The sequence below is a fragment of the Nycticebus coucang genome, chromosome 22, assembly GCF_027406575.1.
Source record: "Nycticebus coucang isolate mNycCou1 chromosome 22, mNycCou1.pri, whole genome shotgun sequence".
Classification (NCBI taxonomy): Eukaryota; Metazoa; Chordata; class Mammalia; order Primates; family Lorisidae; genus Nycticebus; species Nycticebus coucang.
This window is the reverse complement of record NC_069801.1, coordinates 53,965,198-53,987,665: the sequence shown is the minus strand read 5'-3', so window position 1 is coordinate 53,987,665 and position 22,468 is coordinate 53,965,198. Positions and strand designations below refer to the sequence as shown.

The 22,468-nt window shown below is 45.6% G+C and overlaps 1 protein-coding gene across 1 annotated transcript in view; it reads left to right on the top strand.

Annotated features, from left to right (window-relative positions):
- The window catches only part of C8B (complement C8 beta chain), a 46,295-nt gene extending 29,225 nt beyond the window's left edge, over positions 1-17,070 (top strand). The window contains exons 9-12 of the mRNA XM_053575144.1: positions 115-278; positions 7,518-7,671; positions 9,319-9,387; positions 12,159-17,070. Of these exons, the coding sequence (XP_053431119.1) occupies positions 115-278; positions 7,518-7,671; positions 9,319-9,387; positions 12,159-12,334 (563 nt within the window). The 3' untranslated portion in view covers positions 12,335-17,070. The remainder of the gene's footprint in view (positions 1-114; positions 279-7,517; positions 7,672-9,318; positions 9,388-12,158) is intronic.
- The last annotated feature ends 5,398 nt before the right edge of the window (positions 17,071-22,468 follow it).

Below are 22,468 nucleotides of genomic sequence, written 5' to 3'. Positions count from 1 at the left end.
AGAAACTTCTCTGAAGAAGACAGGCGCATGGCCCACAGACACAGAGTAAGCAAATTATTGGCTGGGTTGTAGCAAATTCCTCCGATGACATGCCACTCTTGGTGCCCATCCCAGACAGGAACAAGAGGAGCACCATGGTGGAGGACTTGGTGGTCCTTGTACGCGGAGGGGCAAGTGAGCACATCACTGCCCTGGCTTACAAGGAGCTGCCGACGGCAGAGCTGATGCAGGAGTGGGGAGACGCAGTGCAGTACAACCCGGCCATCGTCAAGGTCAAGGTACACAAAGCCGCTTTACCCGTTCCTCCCTCTGCACGGAAAACAGCTTCTGAGGGCCTCCCGTAAGTCAGAGTACAGAATGCAAAGTTCATTAAGACGCAGGTCCTTGTCTTGAGGCATAGACTTTACAGTAGAAAATATATCTGGAACAAGCAGGTTATTGTACACTGCTCAGTACCACCTGGAGATCCCTAATTCCCTCCTGCCAAGTTACTGAAGGGCATTAACGATCAGCTTCTAATTTTAGCCTTCTTAGATGAATATTTTTTCCATGTCGTTAGAGAATCACTCATTCTGTTATTTGTTCATTTAAACATTCATCCATTCAACCAACAAGTAGTTACTAAGTTCCTCCTATGTGGCAAGAAATAAGGTGTTGAAGGAAAGCAGAGAAGGCTGCAAGGATGAAAAAATGGGGTCCAGGATGAAAGGTCAGATATGAAAAAATGGGGTCCGGGATGAACGGTAAGATACGCAGGGCAGGACGAGACACCATGGTAATTGCAAACATGTTTTAAGCACTTACTGACTCTCGGCCATGGGCTTTAGAAACATTCTTTCATGTCATCTTCATAATAATCTGCAAATTAAGCATTCTTAATTCCATATTGCGACTGACAAAAGTCCAGGGTCAGGTTGTCTCCATCTGCGGCTGCTCAGGACTCTCTATTAGACGCAGAAAGAAGACTCGGACATCTTTCCTCCCCTCTAGACTTTCCTGTGGGTTTGGTGAATAAGAAAATAATGGTCCTAACCACCTGTCACCCAAACAACAGGAGTTTTATGATGTTAAGCTAAAAAGACATCTGTTAGAACAGGACTGTCAGGCCCGTCAGCCTGGTAAGTCCTTGCCCGTGGGGACATCTGCGTGGTCCCCAGAGCACGTCTCATAGCCTCTCTTCTTGCCAGCGTCTGTACGTCACTGATAGGCCAGTGTCCATCCGCCAGAGACTCAGCTTGCAGTCCAGGTGGTGGGAGATTGAGGGGCTGAAACGCGGAGGAGAGACTCTGCAATCCACAGCCCTGGACATTTTCCCAGTGTCTTTATTTATCTCTCAAATGCATAGTTTCTGGGACATAAGAAAGTGCACTCATACCTCTGCACTTACTCAGCTGCGGCACTCGGGGTACAGTTTCTGGCACAGAAGGGTACAAGCAGCCAAGTTGTAGGCAATTGCAGAGAAATCTGGGATTGGCTGGTGCCATGGTGACATGGTTGGCATCACAGATGGCCTGGGAAAGGACTGAGAGGGCAAAGAGAAAATAGATCCTTACTTTTTACTGAGATATCTTATCTGAATTTTTTTTAAATCTGAGAAGCAGGGGAATGCTTGCTACCCAGATAGGCTGCAGATGCCACCCAGGCTCTGGAAATGGCAAGTGCCATGCAGGAGGTGATGTGAGCTGTGTCAGAGACTCGGAGATGTTCTCAGGACTGTCTCAGGAGTGGTGGAAGCAAGACAGGTGAAGGTGGTTATGGACTCTGCACCTCCCCACACTGAGTCGAAGCACACGCTCTGGGCAGCCCACTCTCGCATGGACTCTGCTCCAGGGACAGAACACCGCAGGTGCTTCCACACCATGTCACTATCATTCGTCTCTGCAAAGCCAACTTACCAGACAGCTGGAGGGACAACTGGCTTCAGCACTAGATGAGCAGTTCCTAGAAGTGAGAGTGTCAGCCAAGGCTTGATGATATAAACCAGTCTCTAAGATCAAGATCTGAAAAATGATTTCTATAGAAGCAAAATAGCAGGGATGGAGATGGCAGAGATGTGCACTCACAGTGCTTAGAGGAAAACTTTAGACCTAGGGAGGTGGTATTTTTGTTCCCAGAAGATGGCAGTGGACATATAAAGAGAGTTTTAAACACAAAAGATTGGAACTACATTCAAGATGTAGAAAATGAGTATAAAAAATTGAAAAGTAGAAGTAAATTTTAGAATGCATTTACTTGGTGATTATAATGAAATGAAAGAAAAAGAGGAATTTATGAAATAAAACATAGAAGCTGAGGTGTTTAGACACCAACTGGATGAAAAGGAAGTGGTTGAATACAGGAAACCAGAAGCACAATAGCAGAATTAAAACCTACGTTGGAAACTAAAGAATTGACACTGCAGAAAATGGAGTCAGTGAGGTGGAAGGTGCTGGGAAAATGGTCTTACAATGCAGAAGCAAAAGACAGAGGTTAAAACAATACCGGGAAAGACGTGTGATGGGCAGAAGTAGAAATCTGAAACCCAGGGGCTTCCTCCTACGAAAGAGAAGATTCCACATGAAGACACGTGAATCAAGCACATGGTGCCAGAGACTCCCCTGAGCTGATCACGCAGAAGGAGCACATCATCGGAAACGAGGCAAAAGTGCGGAAAACAAAGCAATACTGAAACACATCCTGATGAAATGTTTAAATATCTCCTACAGGAGGAAAGTGAACCCAGTCTTAGAATTCTTTTTTTGCAGTTTTTGGCCGGGGCTGGGTTTGAACCCACCACCTCTGGCATGTGGGGCCGGCGCCCTACCCCTTTGAGCCACAGGCACCGCCCTCAGTCTTAGAATTCTTTGCAACATGAAATGCTTGTAGCTAATGGAGCAACAGCCATGAGATCTTCAAGGAAAGACATGTGGCCCAAGGAGATGGTTATTCATGGGTAAAGAAGTTCAAAGATATTTTGAATCTCTGTAAGGTGGCCATCCAAGGGACTGTAACAAACTGTCAACACACAAAGACGGACAACGTAAGGAACTAGGCCTACTGTGCTGATAAGTACAGGTGGTGCCTGTCCGGTCTGTGAAAATTAGGTCAATTTAAGGAGGCAGTCAGTGTAGGGAGGTGGTCAGCTGTGGAGGGTCCATTGTATTAAAGGAGTCACAAAAAAGGCTTGCCAGGTTGAGCAAATTAAAGATGTCCAGTTATTTTGAATTTCACATAAATAAGGGATGATTTTTTTAGTGTAAGCATCTCCCAGATATTGCCTGGGACATAGTTATACTAAAAACTTATTTGTTGTTTATCTGATATTCAAGTAGAGCTGAGTGTCCTGCGTGTAACTGGTAATCATGGTCACAAAGTCCATCGTCTGTGTCTGTTTCTGCAGTAGGCAGCCTTGGGGGCTGGGACCCACGCTGATGGTGTTGTGTGAGTAATAATATGTCTCTCAGGCACAGAATAGAGAGGGAAAGTAAGGGAGTGAATGGAGCTCACACAGAGGTCAGGATAGCCAGCGTCAGGCTTCAGAGAAACAACCCCCAAATTTCAGTGCCTCGGTAAACAAAAGTTTATATTTCAATCACACAGCATGTCCAAAGAGTGCTGGTGAGGGGGCTTTTTGCTCAACACAGCGACTTCAGGATCCAGATGGTGGGGCCCTTATCTTGTCACATGCTTCTAAGATCACCGCAGCAGTGATCAAAAAAGGGGGATAAATCAGTTTGCTCTTCTTTGAAATTCTCCACCTTACAAGTGACATTCTCTTCTGATGACCTTTCCACTGTTTAAAACAAGTCGCACGGCGACCCACCTTCAGTGAGGTCAGGAAGTGTAGCCCCACCACATGTCCAGAAGGAAAAGAAACTGAAATATTTGATTAGCAGTAATAATGACCATCATCTTTCTAAAAGCCTATGACTTAAGGGTTTTCTAAAAGCAAATTACCCCAGCCAAGAGAAGGTATAAAATACAGACATGGTGGTAGGATCTGGCCTGATCCATTTCATCCACAAAAATAAATTCTGAATTTCTAATAAGGAAATCAGGCATATAACTGAATGGTAGATAACACACCACAACAAACCATTTTGCAACAAATAAGGTCTTTTTAATGTGAGGAATGATACCATTCCTAAGAAAGAAACATTTTAAAGGAAATAGACGTCTCTCAGATGGCCAGTAACTATGCAAAATTTTTAACTTCTGTAGTAATAAAAAATGAAAACAAAAGTAATGCTACAATTTAAAAAATGTTTTTTTTTTAATTTAAAAAATTTTTCTACCTCTTAAATTGACAATGGTTAAAAATCTATAGTAAGAATGGTGAAACGGGCACTTTTGTAAAAGAGGATCAGAATATAATCTGATACAACTCTTTAGGAATGGATTTAAGCAGAGATATCCAGAATATTAAAAATGGTTGTTGCTTGTAATCAATAACCCCAAATGCAAGAATATAGTAAAGAAATAATTTGAAAAGTTGATATGTATGTATAAAGACATTTATTATTATTATTATTATGTTGTTGTTGTTGTTGTAGTTTGGCTGGGGTCGTGTTTGAACCCACCACCCTCAGTATATGGGGCTGGCGGCGTACTCACTGAGCCACAGGCGCCTCCCAAAAGATATGTATTATTTTATTGTTTGTAGTAGCAAAAGGAAAAGGGAAAGAGGAAATTTTCTAAAGGCTCAATAACAGGGGAAGAGTTGAACATGGTGTGGTTCAGCCATATAGCAGGCGACTCTGAAGCCATGAAAAATTACTTTATCAACGTCTGTTGACTCATAAGGGAAAATACTCACATTAGGATGTTAAGTGAAAAAGTGAGATGTAAAACCACTTACACCACCAGTTTGGTCTAAGTATCTACCTCTCCCGCCTTTGGATATGTCCATCTACTTACCAAAAAAATATATACGGAAAGGAGACAGACCACAGTGTTAACATTTCAAATCTTTTGCACCACTTTCTGGGTGTGTGACTTTTGTCAGTACACTTAACTTTTCGGTGCTACAGCTTGATCATCTGTCCAATAAGGAAACAGAAGACTACCGTGACTCGTTAGATTGTTGCGATGATTGTTAGATAAGGTATGTGAAGTATTGAATTTAGTGCCTGATAAATGCTGGCTGTGGCAATAACCAGAGACCTGCGTGCTGTTTAATAGATGGCACCCACCATCTATAGGACAAAGAAAATTGTCACAGGGCGGGTGTGTTCAGGACCCTACGGGCAACGTGAGGGGTTAGGATTGCGTACTTGGGGGAGAGGTGGAAAGGAAAGAGGAAGAGGAAAGAAAAATCAGGAAGGAGGGAGGAAGATGGGAGGAAAAAGACAGGAAAAAAAGAACAGCAAACCAAGAACAGATAAATGTGCTTTATTAAGTTAAAAAGAGAACTGCGGAGTCCTGAGGGGTTATGGCCATTCCAAGGCAAAATGCAGCCGGCAGCATTTGGCAAGTCCTGGGATAAGAGATTGTAAATGGGACTAATCAAGCCATTTTTATCAATAATCATCATGAGCTAGAAGGGAAAACCCAGGCTTGGCATTAGAATCCTGGTAATGCCATTTTATGGGTTGTGTCACCTTGATCGAGTGATTTCACCTCACCTGTCAATGGGGCTAATAATTGCTCCCTGGTGAGGGGCAAGTGGGATCACAGTTGTAGATTTCTGCACAACTCTTGGAACACAGAGTATGTGGAAGTTTTCTTCCAGTCTGGGTACTGATTTGCTCTGTCTCCTGAAGTGAATCTCAGTGCTGGTAGAAAAACGCTTTAGTGGTTAAATGCAGACTGCAAGGTGCTTCGGGAGCAAAGGCAGACAGTTGGAGAAGTTCCTCGCTGGTGTACAGCAAGCCACTCCTCCCCCTCCCCCTTCCCCTCCTCCCCATGTGTGGCCAGCAGGCTGGAGGGTTCTGCAAACAGCCTCTGGATCAATTCATTGACCACAAAACGGTGAGACAATGGGACCACTGAGGGGCCTTGCTTTGCCCACAGGAGCGAAGGTCAGTGTCAGATGCATTAAGAAATGGAAGCGATTTTCTTCCCACTGGAGGCTTCTATTAGTCATGATTGCCTGCATTTAGACAGACCCTAAACTCTCCAGGGCTGGATTAGGGTGGATCGCCCACAAAATCCGGAGAGGATCCTGGCCCTGGAGTTGACACTCTCTCCAAGTTGAGCATTTTTAACTACCTCTCGGGTCTTTGGAACCTGGCCCTGGGGTTGACACATGACCCAAGAGGAATCAAGCATTTTAATCTGTGTCTTCAGACAATGCCTCTTGTTCTCCTAACTCACAAACATCGCCACATCCATCTGTGATTTCTTCCTCTCAAATGCCGTCATGCCCACCTGGTGACCACCCTCTTCTGTTTCATCTTCTGTGTCTGCTGCCAATGCCTGATGAGGACGTCCGTCCTCCTATCTCCAGCCCTTGACCCGCTCACTGGGGCTGCACCCTCCACACACGGGGCTGCGACATTACCCTGATCTCCAAGGGCTTCTGACCGAATCAGAGAAGGAAACAAGACACCTCTGCAAATTAAAAAAAGAAGAAGAAGAGAAAGGAAAAGAAAAAGTTAATGACTGTAAAGAAAAAGGAGCAGGCAGAAACACAGCCTTGTATCAGATGAGCAGGGCGGCAGTACCTGGAGTCTTAATGGACGGACGATGTCCTGGGAGCTTGGAGCTCTAGAAAGGCTTCCTGATGGTGGCTCTTGCTTGGTGCTGTAATGTTGATAACTTTGGAGAAGGTAGGGATGGTAGATTATTTTCAAAGAGCTTCTGGAAATCACCTTCTCTGCCACACCAAAGATAAATGAGCCCTCCACCCTTCTCGACCTCTGTCCTGCTTCTCTCTACAAGTTTCTGCTGTCACCTGTAACCACTGTGCTGTGATCACTGATTGGCATATTTCTCTCTCTCTCTCTCGACATTCTGGTTCCTAGAGAGGAGGGATTTGATCTTCCTTGTCAATTTTGCTTACTGCCCAGCACTTAGTAGGTGCTTAGAAAGTGTTGGTTGACCTGAACTTGAATGAGCTTTCTGCATATTAGGTGGGGGGGGGAGGCAGAGAGGATGGTGCCCCCCCTCTGCGAGCCACAGCATCCAGCAAGCTCCAGATAGACCCCATGTGGACCTCCCTGCTCTGACTCCCCAGCCATTCCCGTTCATTTTGAGTTCACAGTTTTGTTTGGTACCTGTTTTCTCTCCCTGCTCTGACTCCCCAGCCATTCCCGTTCATTTTGAGTTCACAGTTTTGTTTGGTACCTGTTTTCTCTCCCTGCTCTGACTCCCCAGCCATTCCCGTTCATTTTGACTTCACAGTTTTGTTTGGTACCTGTTTTCTCTCCCTGCTCTGACTCCCCAGCCATTCCCGTTCATTTTGACTTCACAGTTTTGTTTGGTACCTGTTTTCTCTCCCTGCTCTGACTCCCCAGCCATTCCCGTTCATTTTGACTTCACAGTTTTGTTTGATACCTGTTTTCTCTCTAATAAATGCCTTCCCTGCCCCTTTCCAGGTGGAGCCTCTGTATGAACTGGTGACGGCCACAGACTTCGCCTTTTCCACCACAGTGAGGCAGAACATGAAAAAGGCCCTGGAGGAGTTCCAGGCGGAATTCAGCCCCTGCCACTGTGCCCCATGCCATGGAAATGGAGTCCCTGTCCTGAAAGGTAGCATTTTAGGCAGCTGTTGACCCCCAGGGGAGCTCTGGTCTGGGGGAGGCTCTGAGGGCGGCTGTTTGTCTGAAGGTGGGAACCTAGGGGCAACTACTCTGGCTATCACAGCAGGTGACGGCAGAACTAAGCTGAAGACGGTGGCAGGCTGAGACGGGGGGCACACTGAGGATGGGAACAGACTCAGGAAATCTCTAATCTTCAAAGAAGTGGGCCTGGCTCAGCTGAGAGCCCCTTTGTACATGTCCTGATTGGCACATTACTATGTGGTGACAGAGTTTGAAGGTGGCAACAAGGACAGGCCACTAGAACTCAGCTGTCGACTTCAAGGGTCCCATCTAGGGTTCACTGGGAGGGGTGGGGTCCTGGGAGCGTGTGCTACCTTTGTGACAGGCCAGCAGGACTCTGAAGGGGACTCCAGTCGATCAGTCAAAACAGGGGCAGCTGCTTACAGCAAGGAAGGAGGGAGCCAGCTGGAATCAGGACAGCCCACATGGCCAGAGCAAGATCAGCAGAGGCGACTCAAGAGAAGGTGTATTCTAGGGCAGAGGATTCCAGGTGCCAGGCTGGGACTAAGGACTCTGCCTCTGGCTTCTCGGACAGGATGCATCTGGTCAAGGCAGACGTAAGTGACAGTGTAAGGCCTGAAGTTCTGCCACCAGCACAAGGCCAGCTATGTGGGGTCAGCTCCCTATAAATAGGATCAGCTCATCAGCTCAAGGTTGGGATCTAGGGCTGCTAAAATCCCCTTTGCCTCATGCGAAATTTGAACCTAGAAGCTGGGACCCACTTGAGGCTGTAGGGTAGAGGGAGGAGGTGAGGGGAAATCTGGAGCCAGAGGCTGGGGTGCTTCCCAGGCCCTGACCTGTGAAGGACAATCCCGTACAGAGATTCTGTGGGATCCAGATTCTGTAATCCCACAGATTACAAATTAGCACAGGGAATCACTTCCAAAGTGTCAGAACTGGCCAAAGGTAGGAGGAGACATCTAAGGATAGTGACTTCCTGGCCTAGAGGTATGCAGGCAGAGGCTACACAGTCCCTTGTGATGAAGTTCAACATCAGTGATGATTGGCCTCTGTGACTACCAGAGTAGCTTCTGACCTTGAAAGCTTGAAAGTCTGGGTCAAAAGTCAGCTGATGACTGATTGTCTTCAACAACTCCCTATAATTCCCTGGATGGAAACAAACACCCTCTCATGCCATAGGACCCTCGAGAAAGCAGGAGGTATTCTTGGCACTGGACCTGCTTATAGTAAACTGTTCAACTAAATCAACAACACACTTGTGTTCATTGTGGATGTCACAGCCAAGGAGCATCCAAACAAACAGGCTGTGAAGAAGCTTTATGACATTGATGTGGCCAAGGTCAATGCCCTGATCAGGCCTGATCACGAGAAGAAGGCATATGTTCGACTGGCTCCTGATAATGATGCTTTGGATGTTGCCAACAAAATTGGGATCATCTAGACCAGGTCCAGCTGGCCAATTCTAAATATATAACTTTTCACTGTAAAATAAATAAATAAATAATAAATCTAGACTCTACCGTAACCTGATGGACATGCAAGGGTGTGGGGGGCTGAGCTTCGGGTGTTCTTTGCTGCACGGGGAAGGTTCACACTCTCTGCCTTGTCTTCGCAGAATCACGCTGTGACTGCATCTGTCCTGTGGGATTCCAAGGCCCAGCCTGTGAGATGACCTATCGGAAAAGTAAGGAGTCTGAGAGTTAGTTGGACAAGAAAACCTAGGCAAATCCAGAGAGTAAATAATTCACAAGAACAAGAGCAAGGTGGGAGTGTGAGTAGAGGGCTGTGAAACTCAAGATCCATCCTCTGTCCTGATGGTCTATTTCATTATTTTCCCAACACAGAGCTCTTCCCATTACAGGACCACCAGTGCCTGGCATTTGCAGACCAACTCTTTGAGTCATTCTGAGACGCTGTCCTCTTTTTTGACTTGTATTTTTGCTCCTATGTAGCCCCCAAATTCCAGCATAGATGGTGCTCCTCTGTAAACAGTCCTCTAATCCCACAGTAGAGTTGGTTGGTTTCTCTTAAGGGCTCCCCCAGGACTTTGAACATACAGAGGGTGCCAAAAAAATGTATGCACATTTTTTTTTTATTTTTATTAAACCATAGCTGTGTACATTAGTATGATCGTGGGGCACCATACACTTGGTTCACAGATCGTTTGACACATTTAAAGGATAAAACCATATTAAAATTGTAATACTCAAGTCATGTTTGACAATGACAAGAGGGTTCAAATGTGATTGTAGTCATCTTTTGCTATGGATATATACGTATATAATGCACGTATTGTAATGCTCAATATATGTACAGATATAGAGAGAGAGAGCATTACGATTTTAATAGAGTTTTTTTCCTTTCTTAAAATGTGTATACATTTTTTTGGCACCCTCTCTATGTGTGTGTATCTATCATCATAGTTCTTTGTACATGGCCTTTGGGCCAGGGTGTGTATATACGCGTCTGTGACTAAGGATCATTTTCCATTTGCCCGTGTCTCATGGCCAGGCCCAGTTGTTGCTCAGTGAGATAATGTTAAATTAACAAACCCCAAACTAGACTGGCATGAAGATCTCTTCCAGCTCTCAAATTCTTTGGCCAGTTCGTTACTTACGAGTTCTCAACCTTGGCGGCGCCTGTCGCTCAGTGGGTAGGACATCGGTCGCATACACCCAGGCTGGACACCCGGATTGAACCCGGCCCTGGCCAGCTAAAACAACAATGGCAACTGCAACAAAAAAATAGCCGGGCATTGTGGTGGGCACCTGTAGTCCCAGCTACTTGGGAGGGTGAGGCATGAGAATCACTTGAGCCCAAGAGTTGGAGGTTGCTGTGAGCTGTGATGTCACAGCACTCTATCCAGGGCAACAGCTTTAGACTCTGTCTTTAAAAAAAAGAGTTCTCAACCTTTCATGCCTCTCTCACTTTTATTTTTTTCCTATGGCTTTTTGGTGATTCTCTTAAAAATGGACATGGCACATTCAATAAAACCACCACCATTGACTGGGCACTTTGTATTAGGCACCTGCCGAGGGCTCAGGCATAGCTTGGATTCAGATTCCTTCTGCATCATCTCATAACTGTGACCTTGAGCAAGATACTTATCTTCTGTATGCCTCAGTTTCCACATTTGTAAGACAGATATGATCCTTTTAACTACCTCACAGAGTAGTCTTGGGTTTGTAACCAGGCGTCCAAAGCACTTAGAATGAGGTCAGACACGTTGTAAAAGCAAGATCAACATTGATTACTTAGTTTAGAGCCTATTGTGACTTTTATCTTACATCTGTTAAATCCTTTCATCCTTGCAATAGCCTCCTGAGGTGGATACTATTGGTATTCTCATTTTATAGATGAAGAATCTGAGTTTAATGGGTAACAAAGGACCTTGCCCAGTGGTCACACAGTAAGTTAGGGACCCAGGTTCACATCTGGTGGGACGGACTGCACAGTCTGTGATCGTAATTCCTGCCTGTGCTCCCACCAAACACGTGTTCATCTTCATTCTCTCTTTCCTGCACCTCAACCAGACCCCCAGTAGTGATCCGCCCAGCGAGTGTGCAGTCACACAGCTACAGGATTTGTACTGGTTGGAGGAGATTTGAGAACCAGCCACTCTAGCTGCCTCACTTTATAAATGGGAAGGCCCAGAGATACCAAGTCATTTACCCAGAATTACACTGTGAGTCAGCAGCAAAGCCAGACATTTCTGTATCATGATAGAAGTAATTGATTACTTGCCAATCTCATCAACAACCCAAATTCCTCAGGTGAAAGCCAGGTGTCAGGGAGTAGAGAGTGATCACTTCAAACACACGATGCTCCCAGTAGGCGCCATAGCCCCCATTAATGAGAACAAGCAAATTATCCACTCTTGTACCTTAACCATTATCTTGTAGTTTCTAAGTTGGAAACCATTTATTTATAAATTTAATTTATCCATTTAACAAATGCTTACCAAAGACCTTCTCTGGGCCAGGCTTCTCGCTAGGTGAGCAAATCAGATATCCCCCCTGTCATCATGGAGATTGCACTTAGAAAGGTAAGATCAATATTATTAGAATAGTCCCAGAGTTGCATTTAAAGTTTCGATTGTAACTCCTGCCACAAAATGATCGGAGAGCTTATAATATGGGAAATTGATGGAGATTTAGGGGTCAGAGAAAGTTTTCCAGAAGAAATGACACTTTTGCTGAGATTTGAAGGGTGAATAGGATTGACCAGGTAACTAGAGAAGAGTGTTCTGTGCAAAGAGAACAGCACATGCAAAGGCCCTGTGGTAGGGGCATGGCAAGGCCAGTGGACAGAAAGGACAGTTGATTGATTGGTAAAGGGAGATTCAAGATTGGGACTCCCAAAATCTTTTGGATTTATATACCCCACACCCCACACCATTTAGACACCAGAATATAAGAAGAGCTAATTAATATTTGTTGACCTTGTTTCTTATAGATGTTCCCACTGACGGGAATTGGAATTGCTGGTCAAACTGGTCTTCGTGCTCGGGAGGGCATAAGACAAGACAACGGCAATGCACCAATCCACCTCCTCGAAACGGGGGCAGCCCCTGCCCAGGTCCTGCTTCAGAAACGCTCAACTGCGAGGGAATCAGAGTTTCTAGAAGATGATACAGCTGTGGGCTGCAACAAGAACAGCTCTGATCCCTCAAGAACTCAGGCCAGCTCATCCCCACCCCACCTGCCACTGGGGCTCACCCAAGAAGCAGTGCCATGCAGGCTGTTTAAAACAGAGAGATTAGTTTGTTAAATGCACATTGATTTGGATAGTGAGTTAAACTGAAATTACACGTACCTTAAAGGCATAAAAGTCTTTGTAATCCTCACTTTGCTCACTCTACAATTTTGTTTTACTTATATTTACTACCAATCAGGAACTGTGTTGGAACTTGTTCACCCTGTAGTTTCACTATAGCACATTCCACTATCACGTAATGAATTAATGAGTGGAAATTAAATTGTTCTTTCCTTGACAAGTACAAGGTCTTGTTCAGTAATTACCAGCAGTTAATGTTTATTGGGCAATTACTGTGTGCTAGCCACTGATTCAGGGCATTAATTCATCCCATTCTTGTGAAAACTTTACAAGGGATGCTATCATCAGCCCCGTTAAACAGTTGGGAAACTGAGGCTTAGAATCGTTAGGTGACTTGTCCAAGGTTACACAGCAGGAAAGTGGCAGAGCTGAGTTCCAGATGTGGAATCTAGAGTTTGTACCTCTTAACTATGGTGCTCTCTTACCTCTCAGTAAATAAGTGTCTGATTAACAAAGAATTTGTGTGAAATAAAACACACCAGAAAGTACTATGAGAGAGAGAGAGTATGTGTGTGGTTGGCAAATTTCCACCCACTTCTTTCTGAGAAGGGTGTGTCCTGGCCCCTCAGTTCTCTCTGATGCTGAGCAGAGGAAGGGCACACTTGTGTAGGTCGAGAGCAGGAGTTGTGGGGCAGAGCGAAATTGTGGTGCCCAATGGAGGAGTGCCATGGATGTGCCCAGGAAGACCCAGAGCTGAACACGGGAGCCAGGGAGACTGGTCCCTGAATGAGAGAATATTAAAGGAGATAAAGAGGAGAGGACCATGGCGGCTGGAAGAGGAACCATGTCAAGGAGAATTTCAAGTTGATGACTATGGGTCCACGGGAAACATAGACCCTCCTCTATGTCCCCCTGTGAAATGGTCAGTACACTCTACTCCACTCACGGAGGCTTCTGGGCAGTATCATTTTAGGAAGGGCTGGGCTTGGTGAGGAAAACGAGAAGACAATTGATCTTAGGTTACCAAAGTACCTTTGTTTTCTAGATTGCCTAGTAAATAACACTAAATTTTTCACTTAGTCATTCCAGCTGATGAAAACATCCCTTAAGATTTTTTTTTTTGCCCTTGGACAGTCCCTGATTGAAGTCCCTCAGGTGAATGTGTTGAAATAAAATTGGTGGGGAAAGGAAAGCACTTAGTGATTTTTAACCTTTTTTATCTCACGGCACATTTGAACCTATCGTTACACTTCTGAGCCACACTTCAATCATGTTGGTAAAAAAAAAACAACAAAAAAAAACTTACCGTGCTTTGAACTTCTTTCAAAAAATAATTTAATTAATGATGTATAAAAATTTTTGCAGCATACCTAAGACCCTCTCCCGGCACACTGGTTGAAAATCACTGATTGGTTGAAGGTGGACCGGCTCACATTCATTTTCAACCCAGTTTTCTGCCATATCATCTCCTCTGAGTTCACTGTTGGGTTCAGTGCTGAGGCCTGAGGGCTTAACATTTTGGTGACTGCTTTGGTTACAAATGGGGAGGCTCATGAAGCGAGTACAGCTCAGTGGTAGAGCATTTGACTGCAGAACAAATGGGGAAGTTCAGAGATATTAAGGAATCTGGCCCACCCAGCTCTCTGGAATGCAAGCACAACAATGATGAAAGCAGGTGGGGTTCCTGCAGCAAGCGAGACCTTTCCACCGGCCTTCCTGCAGCCCTCTGTCCCTGCAACTATGGTCTGGGCCCTTGTTCGGCTCAATGTTATTGCTTGGCAGTCCACTGTTATTTCAACAGGCTAATCCAATAATGTTTTATCTTTTTCATTATACTGAGGCAGTATAATTTTCTTGAGTTATAATCTATCTTCTTTTAAGATTCCCCAGAGACAGGGAAGAGTGGTTCTGTCTTTGGTTGATGGGAGGCGCCCCGGAAGCCGACACCAGCACAATGAAACTGAGCGCTGCCAAATTAAATTCCGAATCTCAATCACAGCCACCGCTTCTAATGGGAAATTGGAGTGGATTATGGAGATGACAGCCCAGGTTCACGTTTATTGCGTTTAGCAGAAATTGTTTATCCTATTAAATGTGGTCTTGAAGGAGAAACAATTGAATTTTGGAGCACCGGTGAATACCCGGGTGACGCCCAGGCGCCGCTAAACTGTGCAATAATTATATTCTTATTTGTAGGCTGAACTTCCCCTTGTGGCTCTTTCTGCAAACAAATGCATTTAGGAGGAGGCTGCAACAGAATGTGAGAATTAAACAAAATAAATGCAAAGTGTGCTTTTGGAAAATCTTGGCGACTGTGGCTGGTAGTGGTATACCTCTGAAGGAGCTGGGATAGCCAAGGGGCAGGGTCCAGCCAGCGTAGGCTGGCAGAGGTCCTGGAAGCTTGAACGTAGCACAAGGCACCTGGCAGGGGGGGGATATTTTTGCATCCATGAATATGAAACTTTGAAATGCTATTATCTCTGCCATGCGCTTAATGTCAGGGTAGGAGGCTTCCCATGTGACCTGGGACTAATAACTTCTGTGGGAATAATAATTATTATAATTAGCTTAACAATAGCAATAATAATAATAGCTGCCAATTATAGAGTGCTTCCCAGTTTATGAAGTCTTTTCATCTACATTATCTCATTTAATCTTTATCTGAATTGGATGGGGTAGATGTTAATATAGTCATCGGATGACAGGTAGAGAGGACTTCAAAGGGAGACTCAGTCCTTCTAACTAATGGGCCAATGGTAGACGTCAAGGTGGGGTGCAGAGGCCAGACAAAAGAGCATCTGTTGGCAGGGAATCCAAACAGAGGGGAAATTCATCTCTTTCTTAAAGAAGAAGACTTAGACCTGCTTCCGGGATAAAAACGTCCCCAGGAGAGGGTGGGGCTGATGCAGAAGGCCCTTGGGAGCACCAACCTGGTGTCCATTAGGACATGCATGCTCTGGGCCTGGTGGGGAAACACCCAGGCTGCAGGACCTTGCGTGGAGCAGCCCCACCGCCTGCCCTCCTCTGGAAGCCACTTCCTCACTCATCCTCCAGGTCTCAGCCCTCCTCTTTTTTCAGAAAGCCTTTTCTCATCCTTGTAGGTTACGATGGGGGGCTGTCCTCTCTGTCCCTTTTGCATTCTGTGCTTCCCCCATCATGGCACTCATGTCGGCATGCAGGATCTGCAAAGCCGGGAAGCAGACACTATTTGTACGGATTGAAGATGTTCTTAAAGGTGTCATGTCTCTTCGCTGATGTTTCCAGACTTTGCGGACATTGTGTCATAATTTACATGTTGTTCCTTTTCAAATATAGCGTCCGCAAAGACAGGAACAGTGTCTGTCTCCTGCACTAAGTCATAGATCCTAAGAAGCAAGAACAGTGCGTGGCACAAGTGGGCCATCGGTAAGTTAATTAATTAACGAACTAACGAGAAGGGACAAGTGGGGGGAGGATGAGCCTTCCCATGCTGGTGTGAAGCTTCAGTGAGTGGACAGCACGTGACAGCGGCATCATGAGAAGGGTCTCAGCAGCCCCCCAAAGAGGGGACCCCACAGAGGAGGCACCTTTAGGTGGCTTTGTGGCTAGCAGTGCAGAAGAAAGATGAAGGAAAAACAGTTGATGTCAGGAGGAGCTGATGGACTTTTTGGGGGGTGACACCCCCTGGTAACAGCCAGGGGTCTCTAGGGAAACTTGACAAAGGAAAGGGGCAGAAAACTTTACAGCTATGGCGGGGACTGAGCCTGAGAAGTGAATTCATGAGAAAACCAAGGCGCAAAGAGATTTCAAAAGTCCAGTTTGTGGCAGAGGTGGGTGAAGCAACTTAACACAATTCTCTCCCAACATTCTGCGCCGACCTCGGCTTTCTCGTCCATGGCTTAGTTTTCACCTGACGTGCCCCCTGAACCTGGCAGCAGCTCACAGCAACAGAAAAGTTAGTTCCGGGAGACTCCCTGTTCATTGGATGGTGTCATGAAATCAGATGTTTCTATATTGTTTTCCTCTTTGCCTTATTTTTCTTAAATGTTAAGCCAAATTCCAACACAGAGGTGTTCAGAAATTCAGGGATCTGTTCACAGAGATACTGGGATACTGGCAGACAGTGGCGTGAGAGGCCAAACAGCAGAGAGCTTGGACGACAGGGAGCTGTTGCGTGAGACTGGCTCTGTGACTTCCTGTTCGGTGGCCTTACACAATGTACGCCCTTGTCTGGGCCTCCGTGTCTGCACCTTGGGTGTCATGATCTTTATGTGAGCTATTGCACCCTGCACCCACCTAACACTCCAGAACGAGCTCAGCCACCGCCATCATTGTTTCCAGGGATCCACACACCACCCACAGCCACCTCAGACTGCTCTTTTAAAAAGTCGCTGAGGGGGAAGGGAGGGGGGAGGTTTTGGTGGAAGGAGGGTAATGGGTGGGGCCACACCTACGGTGCATCTTAGAATGGGTACAGGCGACACTTACTAAATGCAGAATACAAATGTCTACATACAGTAACTAAGAAAATGCCATGAAGGCTACGTTGAACAGTAGAATTATTTCAGATTGTATATGAAACCAACACATTGTACCCCTTGATTGCACTAATGTACACAGCTATGATTTAACAATAAAAAAAATAAAAATAAAAAGTCACTGAGAAATGCTTTAAATACAATTCAGGGCAAAACCCTCTAGAACATGCAAGAACAAAAAGACATAAAATAGCTTAGTTCCTAGGATATGTCTTCATAAAGGACATGGAGGCCTTTTATATCCCAAGCTCTGGGTTATTAAAGGAAAATGTATCCAGCATTATAACTAATATTTGCAGAGGGCATTACCAGTTACAAAGAACTTTCACGTGCCTGATCCAGCTTAATCCTCTCAATGTCTGCAAGAGGAAGGATTTATTATCTGCCTTTGACAGGTGGTGAGACAGAGCCTCAGAGAGCCTGAGTGATTTGCCCAAGACCACACAGCTTGAATGTCCACAGCTCAGTCCAAGGCTGCTGACCCGCTGCAGCAGAAGCAGGTTCAGCTTCGTCCACAGAGCAAATGCCCAACTTTTGCTTACACAGAGGAGGCAGAGAGGCACTTGGTCTGACATCCCTGTGGCAGAGCTCTGAGTGGGTTTGGAGGGCAGACAGACAGAGGTGAAGACCCAATGCCGTCGCTTCTTAGCTGCGTGACTTTAATCAAGTTGCTTACCCTCTCTGTGCCTCAGTGCCCTCATCAGAAAATGAAGCCAGTAATCCCCAGGGCAGAAGATTAAATGACAAGACATGTACAGGGTGCATGTAATGACTGTGGGCAATTTAACACAAACTTTACGTCCATCCTGTATAAAGAGACTGCCATCCCCAAATGGCCTGGCACCTGGCGAATGCTCAACTGCCCTCCAGTTTTTTCATGCTGATAAAAACAACCCTGCCTCATATTTGCCCCTTCGTAGCCTGCCTAGCCTCTGTCTCCCTGAGCAAGTAGATGCATTTTACAAAAAGGAAAAAGAGAATGCATAATAGTTGTATTTGCAGTGGGAATTCTCTGAGGATGGTCGAAGGGAGTCAAGTAGCTGGTCTGACATTCACCCCTGTGCAGGGGGGTGTGCGCCGCAGCCCGGGCACTGCCTTATCACTATTGGCTGCACCCCCCACTTATCTGCAGTCTATACCTTGCAGCCCCAGGTGCCCCTTCATCCATCATTGGCCATTCTCTGGTGCCCGCTCCTCCTTCCCTCGCCACCTCCTGCCTGATGACTCCTTGTTAATAAGCCAGTTTGTTCACTCCCTGAAAACTATCTGATTCTGGCCCCTTTTATCCCACACACCATCCATCCATCAGCTGTTTGCTCCACTGGCTTGGTTAGGAAAATGGGAGTGGGAGAGGGAGACAAGGAATAGATAAAAGTTCTCGGCGGCTATTGCTAAAGAAATAGAAGGGATAAATAGATCCGTCAGACAGGTATCCTGCCCCTGGACAGCCAAGTTCATTTATTAAAAACAGGTTAGGACGGGAGGATTTATCTCACATTTTAAGCTGTTAATACAGAAGGGAAACATTTTTCTTTATCTCTCCCAGGGGGAGAGGGAATATCCTAAGGCCATGAATGAGGAATCTTTAACTCGATTTGATGGACTTTCCCCCACGGAGATGGAAAACGTGGGCTTGCTCTTGAATTTGTGCCCCCAGAAATGGCGTGGGCTCAGCTGTCCTTTGATGCAACAGGAAGTTTGCAGGACTCAGGAGTCCGTGAACGTGTCGGTCACTAGTGTTTCTCTCACAACTTCCTGCACACTGAATGCTGTTCTAGAGTTGAAAACAGGATCCTACAAACTGTCCCTGAAAGCTCCTGTGGACCAAGCGCCAGGCTGGCAGCTGGAGCTTCAGTGGCAGAATGAACCCCCTGTGCCCGTCAGGAAGTCAGTGAATTAGGAGACAGACAAGCAGCTTACAGTGACAGAGCAGGGAAAGTGCTGGAACCCAGAGCCATCTGAGAAGGCAGCACCTGAGAAGGTTCAGGGAAATGGGAGGGGTCAGGGCCAACTCTTCTTTTATTTATTTTTTTTTTTTTGAGACCTTTGTCAACCTTGGTAGAGTGCTGTGGTGTCATAGTCACAACAACATCACACTCTTGGGCTCAAGTGATTTTCTTGCCTCAGCCTCCCAAGTAGCTGAGACTACAGGTGCCCACCACAACGCCCGGCTATTTTTAGGGACGGGGTCTCGCTCTGGCTCAGGCTAGTGTCTAATTCCTGAGCTCAGGCAATCCACCCACTTTGGCCTCTCAGAGAGCGAGGATGACAGGTGTGAGCCACTGTGTCCGGCCAGGGTCAGCTTTTCTAACCTGTGTCTCAAAGACTGCTTGTGAAGTGTGAGGAGGAGAGGGGAACTGGGGAGTGAGGTGGGTGGGGCTCCCGGGAGGGGTTTGTACAAAGGCCTGAAGTAGCCACAAGGCCCGACCCTCCTCATCTGGTACCAGCTGGGCTTTGCCGTCATCTCTCCCATCTGCACCGTGACTTTTGAAGCCTACCCTTTCTCTCTGGGTCCATTTTCTTCACCCTAAAGGCATGTAGTTCAGAAGAGATTCATTGAATGCTGCACTCTTTAGATCTTCCTTTCTCTCAAAGAAGAAAAAAAGGAAAGCAGACAGCCTCCCCAGATTGTTTTTCATGCTATCATTAATTTCCTTTTCAAAAGACATTTTGTCAGGCTGAAGATTATATCTTTAAACCATATATTTCCACTCACTACCTAGAAAGCCTGAGATTATAGATCTTCTTACAGGACCTGAGGGAGAACGCATCCCATGAGGTTTACGCTTTGTAGCTGTGAGTCGTTCATGGACGGGCAAGGCTGCTGATGTGATAAGGGGGTGCTGCTTTTGAAACTGCTGCTGTTTTAGTTTCTAAAACTTCTGTTGTAGAAGCATCTCAGAGGAGTGGGGCAGATGCTGGCCTGGGTCTCTGGTGCAGAAGACAGGGAGGTGGCCGTGCTCCGCTGGTCAGGAGTGGGGCAGATGCCGGCCTGGGTCATCTGCTGGCTGGCCCACTAAAGTGACAGGGAGGCGGCCGTGCCCAACTGGTGGTTTTGGTTTACAGATTATCCAGGCAATTGCTCAATCCTCACATTGTCACTTTGTGCCCACACTTACCTTCTCCTGAGCCTCCCCGCCTCTGGTTTGTTCCACTGTCCTGTTCCCCAAAAACTATTCTACAAATCCCTCCCAAGGCAGATAGGAGCAGAAGGCGGGAGTGGGCAGGGTGGAAGCACTCACTCGGGGCAGGGCATCCAAACCCTGGCCTGCTCTGTGACCCAGGAGCTTTGTTATTTGCTTATTTAATTTTTAACCGAAATCATAACTCTATGCATTTATGGGGTACAATGTGATGATGTGATATATAACGTAGAATGCTTAAATCAAACCGGTTAACATAACTATCACCTCAATTACTTATTTTTGTGGTAAAACATTTAAAATTTACTCTTTGCTATTTTGAAATACCCCTTGGACCGTACACAGCAGGTGAGCTCACACTAAACATCCTCCCTCCTCTCACCAGCGGCCCTCCCGGCTCCAGCCCAGGAGGTTCTGGAGACTCAGTTTCCTTAGCTGAAAAGTAGGATCTATAAAACAAACCTTAGGAAGTCTTAGACAATATTAGATAAAATAGCCCACAGAAACTCTACTGTTCCTGCTATTTTTTTTTTTTTTGGCAAACATTTCATTCATGAACATGTAATGATGTCCCCACTCTCAAGGACTCTCACCTGTGGTTCACTATCAATTTTCTGTTTTGTCCATTTGGACTGCTATAACTGCACCATAAACTGGGTGGCCAAGAAACAGCAGAAACTTACTCCGTACAGTTCTGGAGGCTGAGAAGTCCAAGATGCAGGTATCTGAGGAGATCCAATATCTACCTGGTGAGGGCTTCCTTCTCAGTTTACACAGAAGCGTTGTCTCCTCACTTGGTGGAGGGGCCAGGAAGTCTCTGAAGTTTCTTAATTAAGGGCACTAACCCCATTCACGAGGGCCCCACCCTGTGATCTAATCACCTCCCAAATTCCACACCTCCTCATACTTATCACCCTGGGGTTTCAATAGATGAATTTCAGAGGGACAGACATATTCAGACCATAGCAGATACATTCAGTCCCACATCTTGTCTGACTATTTAAGATCTGTCTTCTCCAAAGAGATGATGATCTTCAGAGTAGGAATCAGGTTTATTTTGTTGATCATTGTACCCCGCCCCCCCCAGAGGCCAGGGTTTGCCTTCAATATAGCAGAGACCTAGGAAGCGTCTGTTGATTAATTAAGTGAATGAGTTCAAGAGTCAGTTCATAGATGAGATGGGGTTCATATCCATCAGTTTCCCAGAGTGGAGAGTAGATTTGAAGAAGCCAGTAGTGGTGATCAATCTATCCTCTCCAACTCATCTCAAGGAGAGCTGACCACACCAGCCAGCCTCGGTAACCACAGCACACCCATCATGCCTCAATAGAGAAATGCTCTGTAGCACTGACATTTCTGTTTATTTATCTGTTTCTCCTATTAGGTTGTGAGCTCCTTGTAGGCCAAATTTGCATGCCCAGTATACGGTAAGTACTCAAGAAATGCCTGGTGACTGATGCATATATTGGTTCTTCAAATCCTTCCAGAGTCCTCTATCTTGCTAGGGTAATAATAAAACTTATTCATACATGAAACATTTAGAGGAAGTTTCAGGGCTACATGAAATTTATTGCTGAGTTAATGCCAAAATAAGGGGCACACAATGTAAGGGCTGAAGGTGGTAGGTGAAAGAGAGATTTGCCTTTCCACAAGTGTGTACCTATGTACCTATAGTTGATATGGGATTTGACACAGACCTCGAAGTGTCGATCAACTAGGCAAATGAGAAGGAGACTTTTAAGACTCCTGAGACAAATCTGAAGGTGAGAAAGAAAGACTAGGGAGTCTGGAAAATAGAGAATATAAATAAAGTAAGACTTACGAACCACTTGGCATAATGCCTGCTGCACAGTAATTATTCTAATCTCATGGCTCTAATTATTATTACCATTATTAATTAATTAAAGCTTATGGCTTAGAAGTTTATTTTTGAACTCTTTAGATATCCTATATGAAAGGCAAAAAAAAAAAAAAAAAAAAAGACTTACTGGTTTTCATTGTGTAGAAAACTTTTTTATTTTATTTTTCTGAGACAGAGTCTCACTCTGTCATCCTGGGTAGAGTGCCGTGGTGTCCGTCTAGCTCACAACATCCTCAAAATTTTGGGCTCAAGCAATCCTCCCGCCTCAGCCTCCCAGATTGCTGGAATTGCAAGGGTGAGCCGCTGCGCCCAGGCCTACTTTTTACTTTTTAAATGAACTTATGTTAATAATTCATGTACATTCATTGTTTACTGGGGAGTGGCATTTATGTGCTAGAAACTGACAAGAGGCCAGATTGGCCAGGCCAAGTGGGCACTTAACAGAGGACATTTGATCTTGATGTAAGA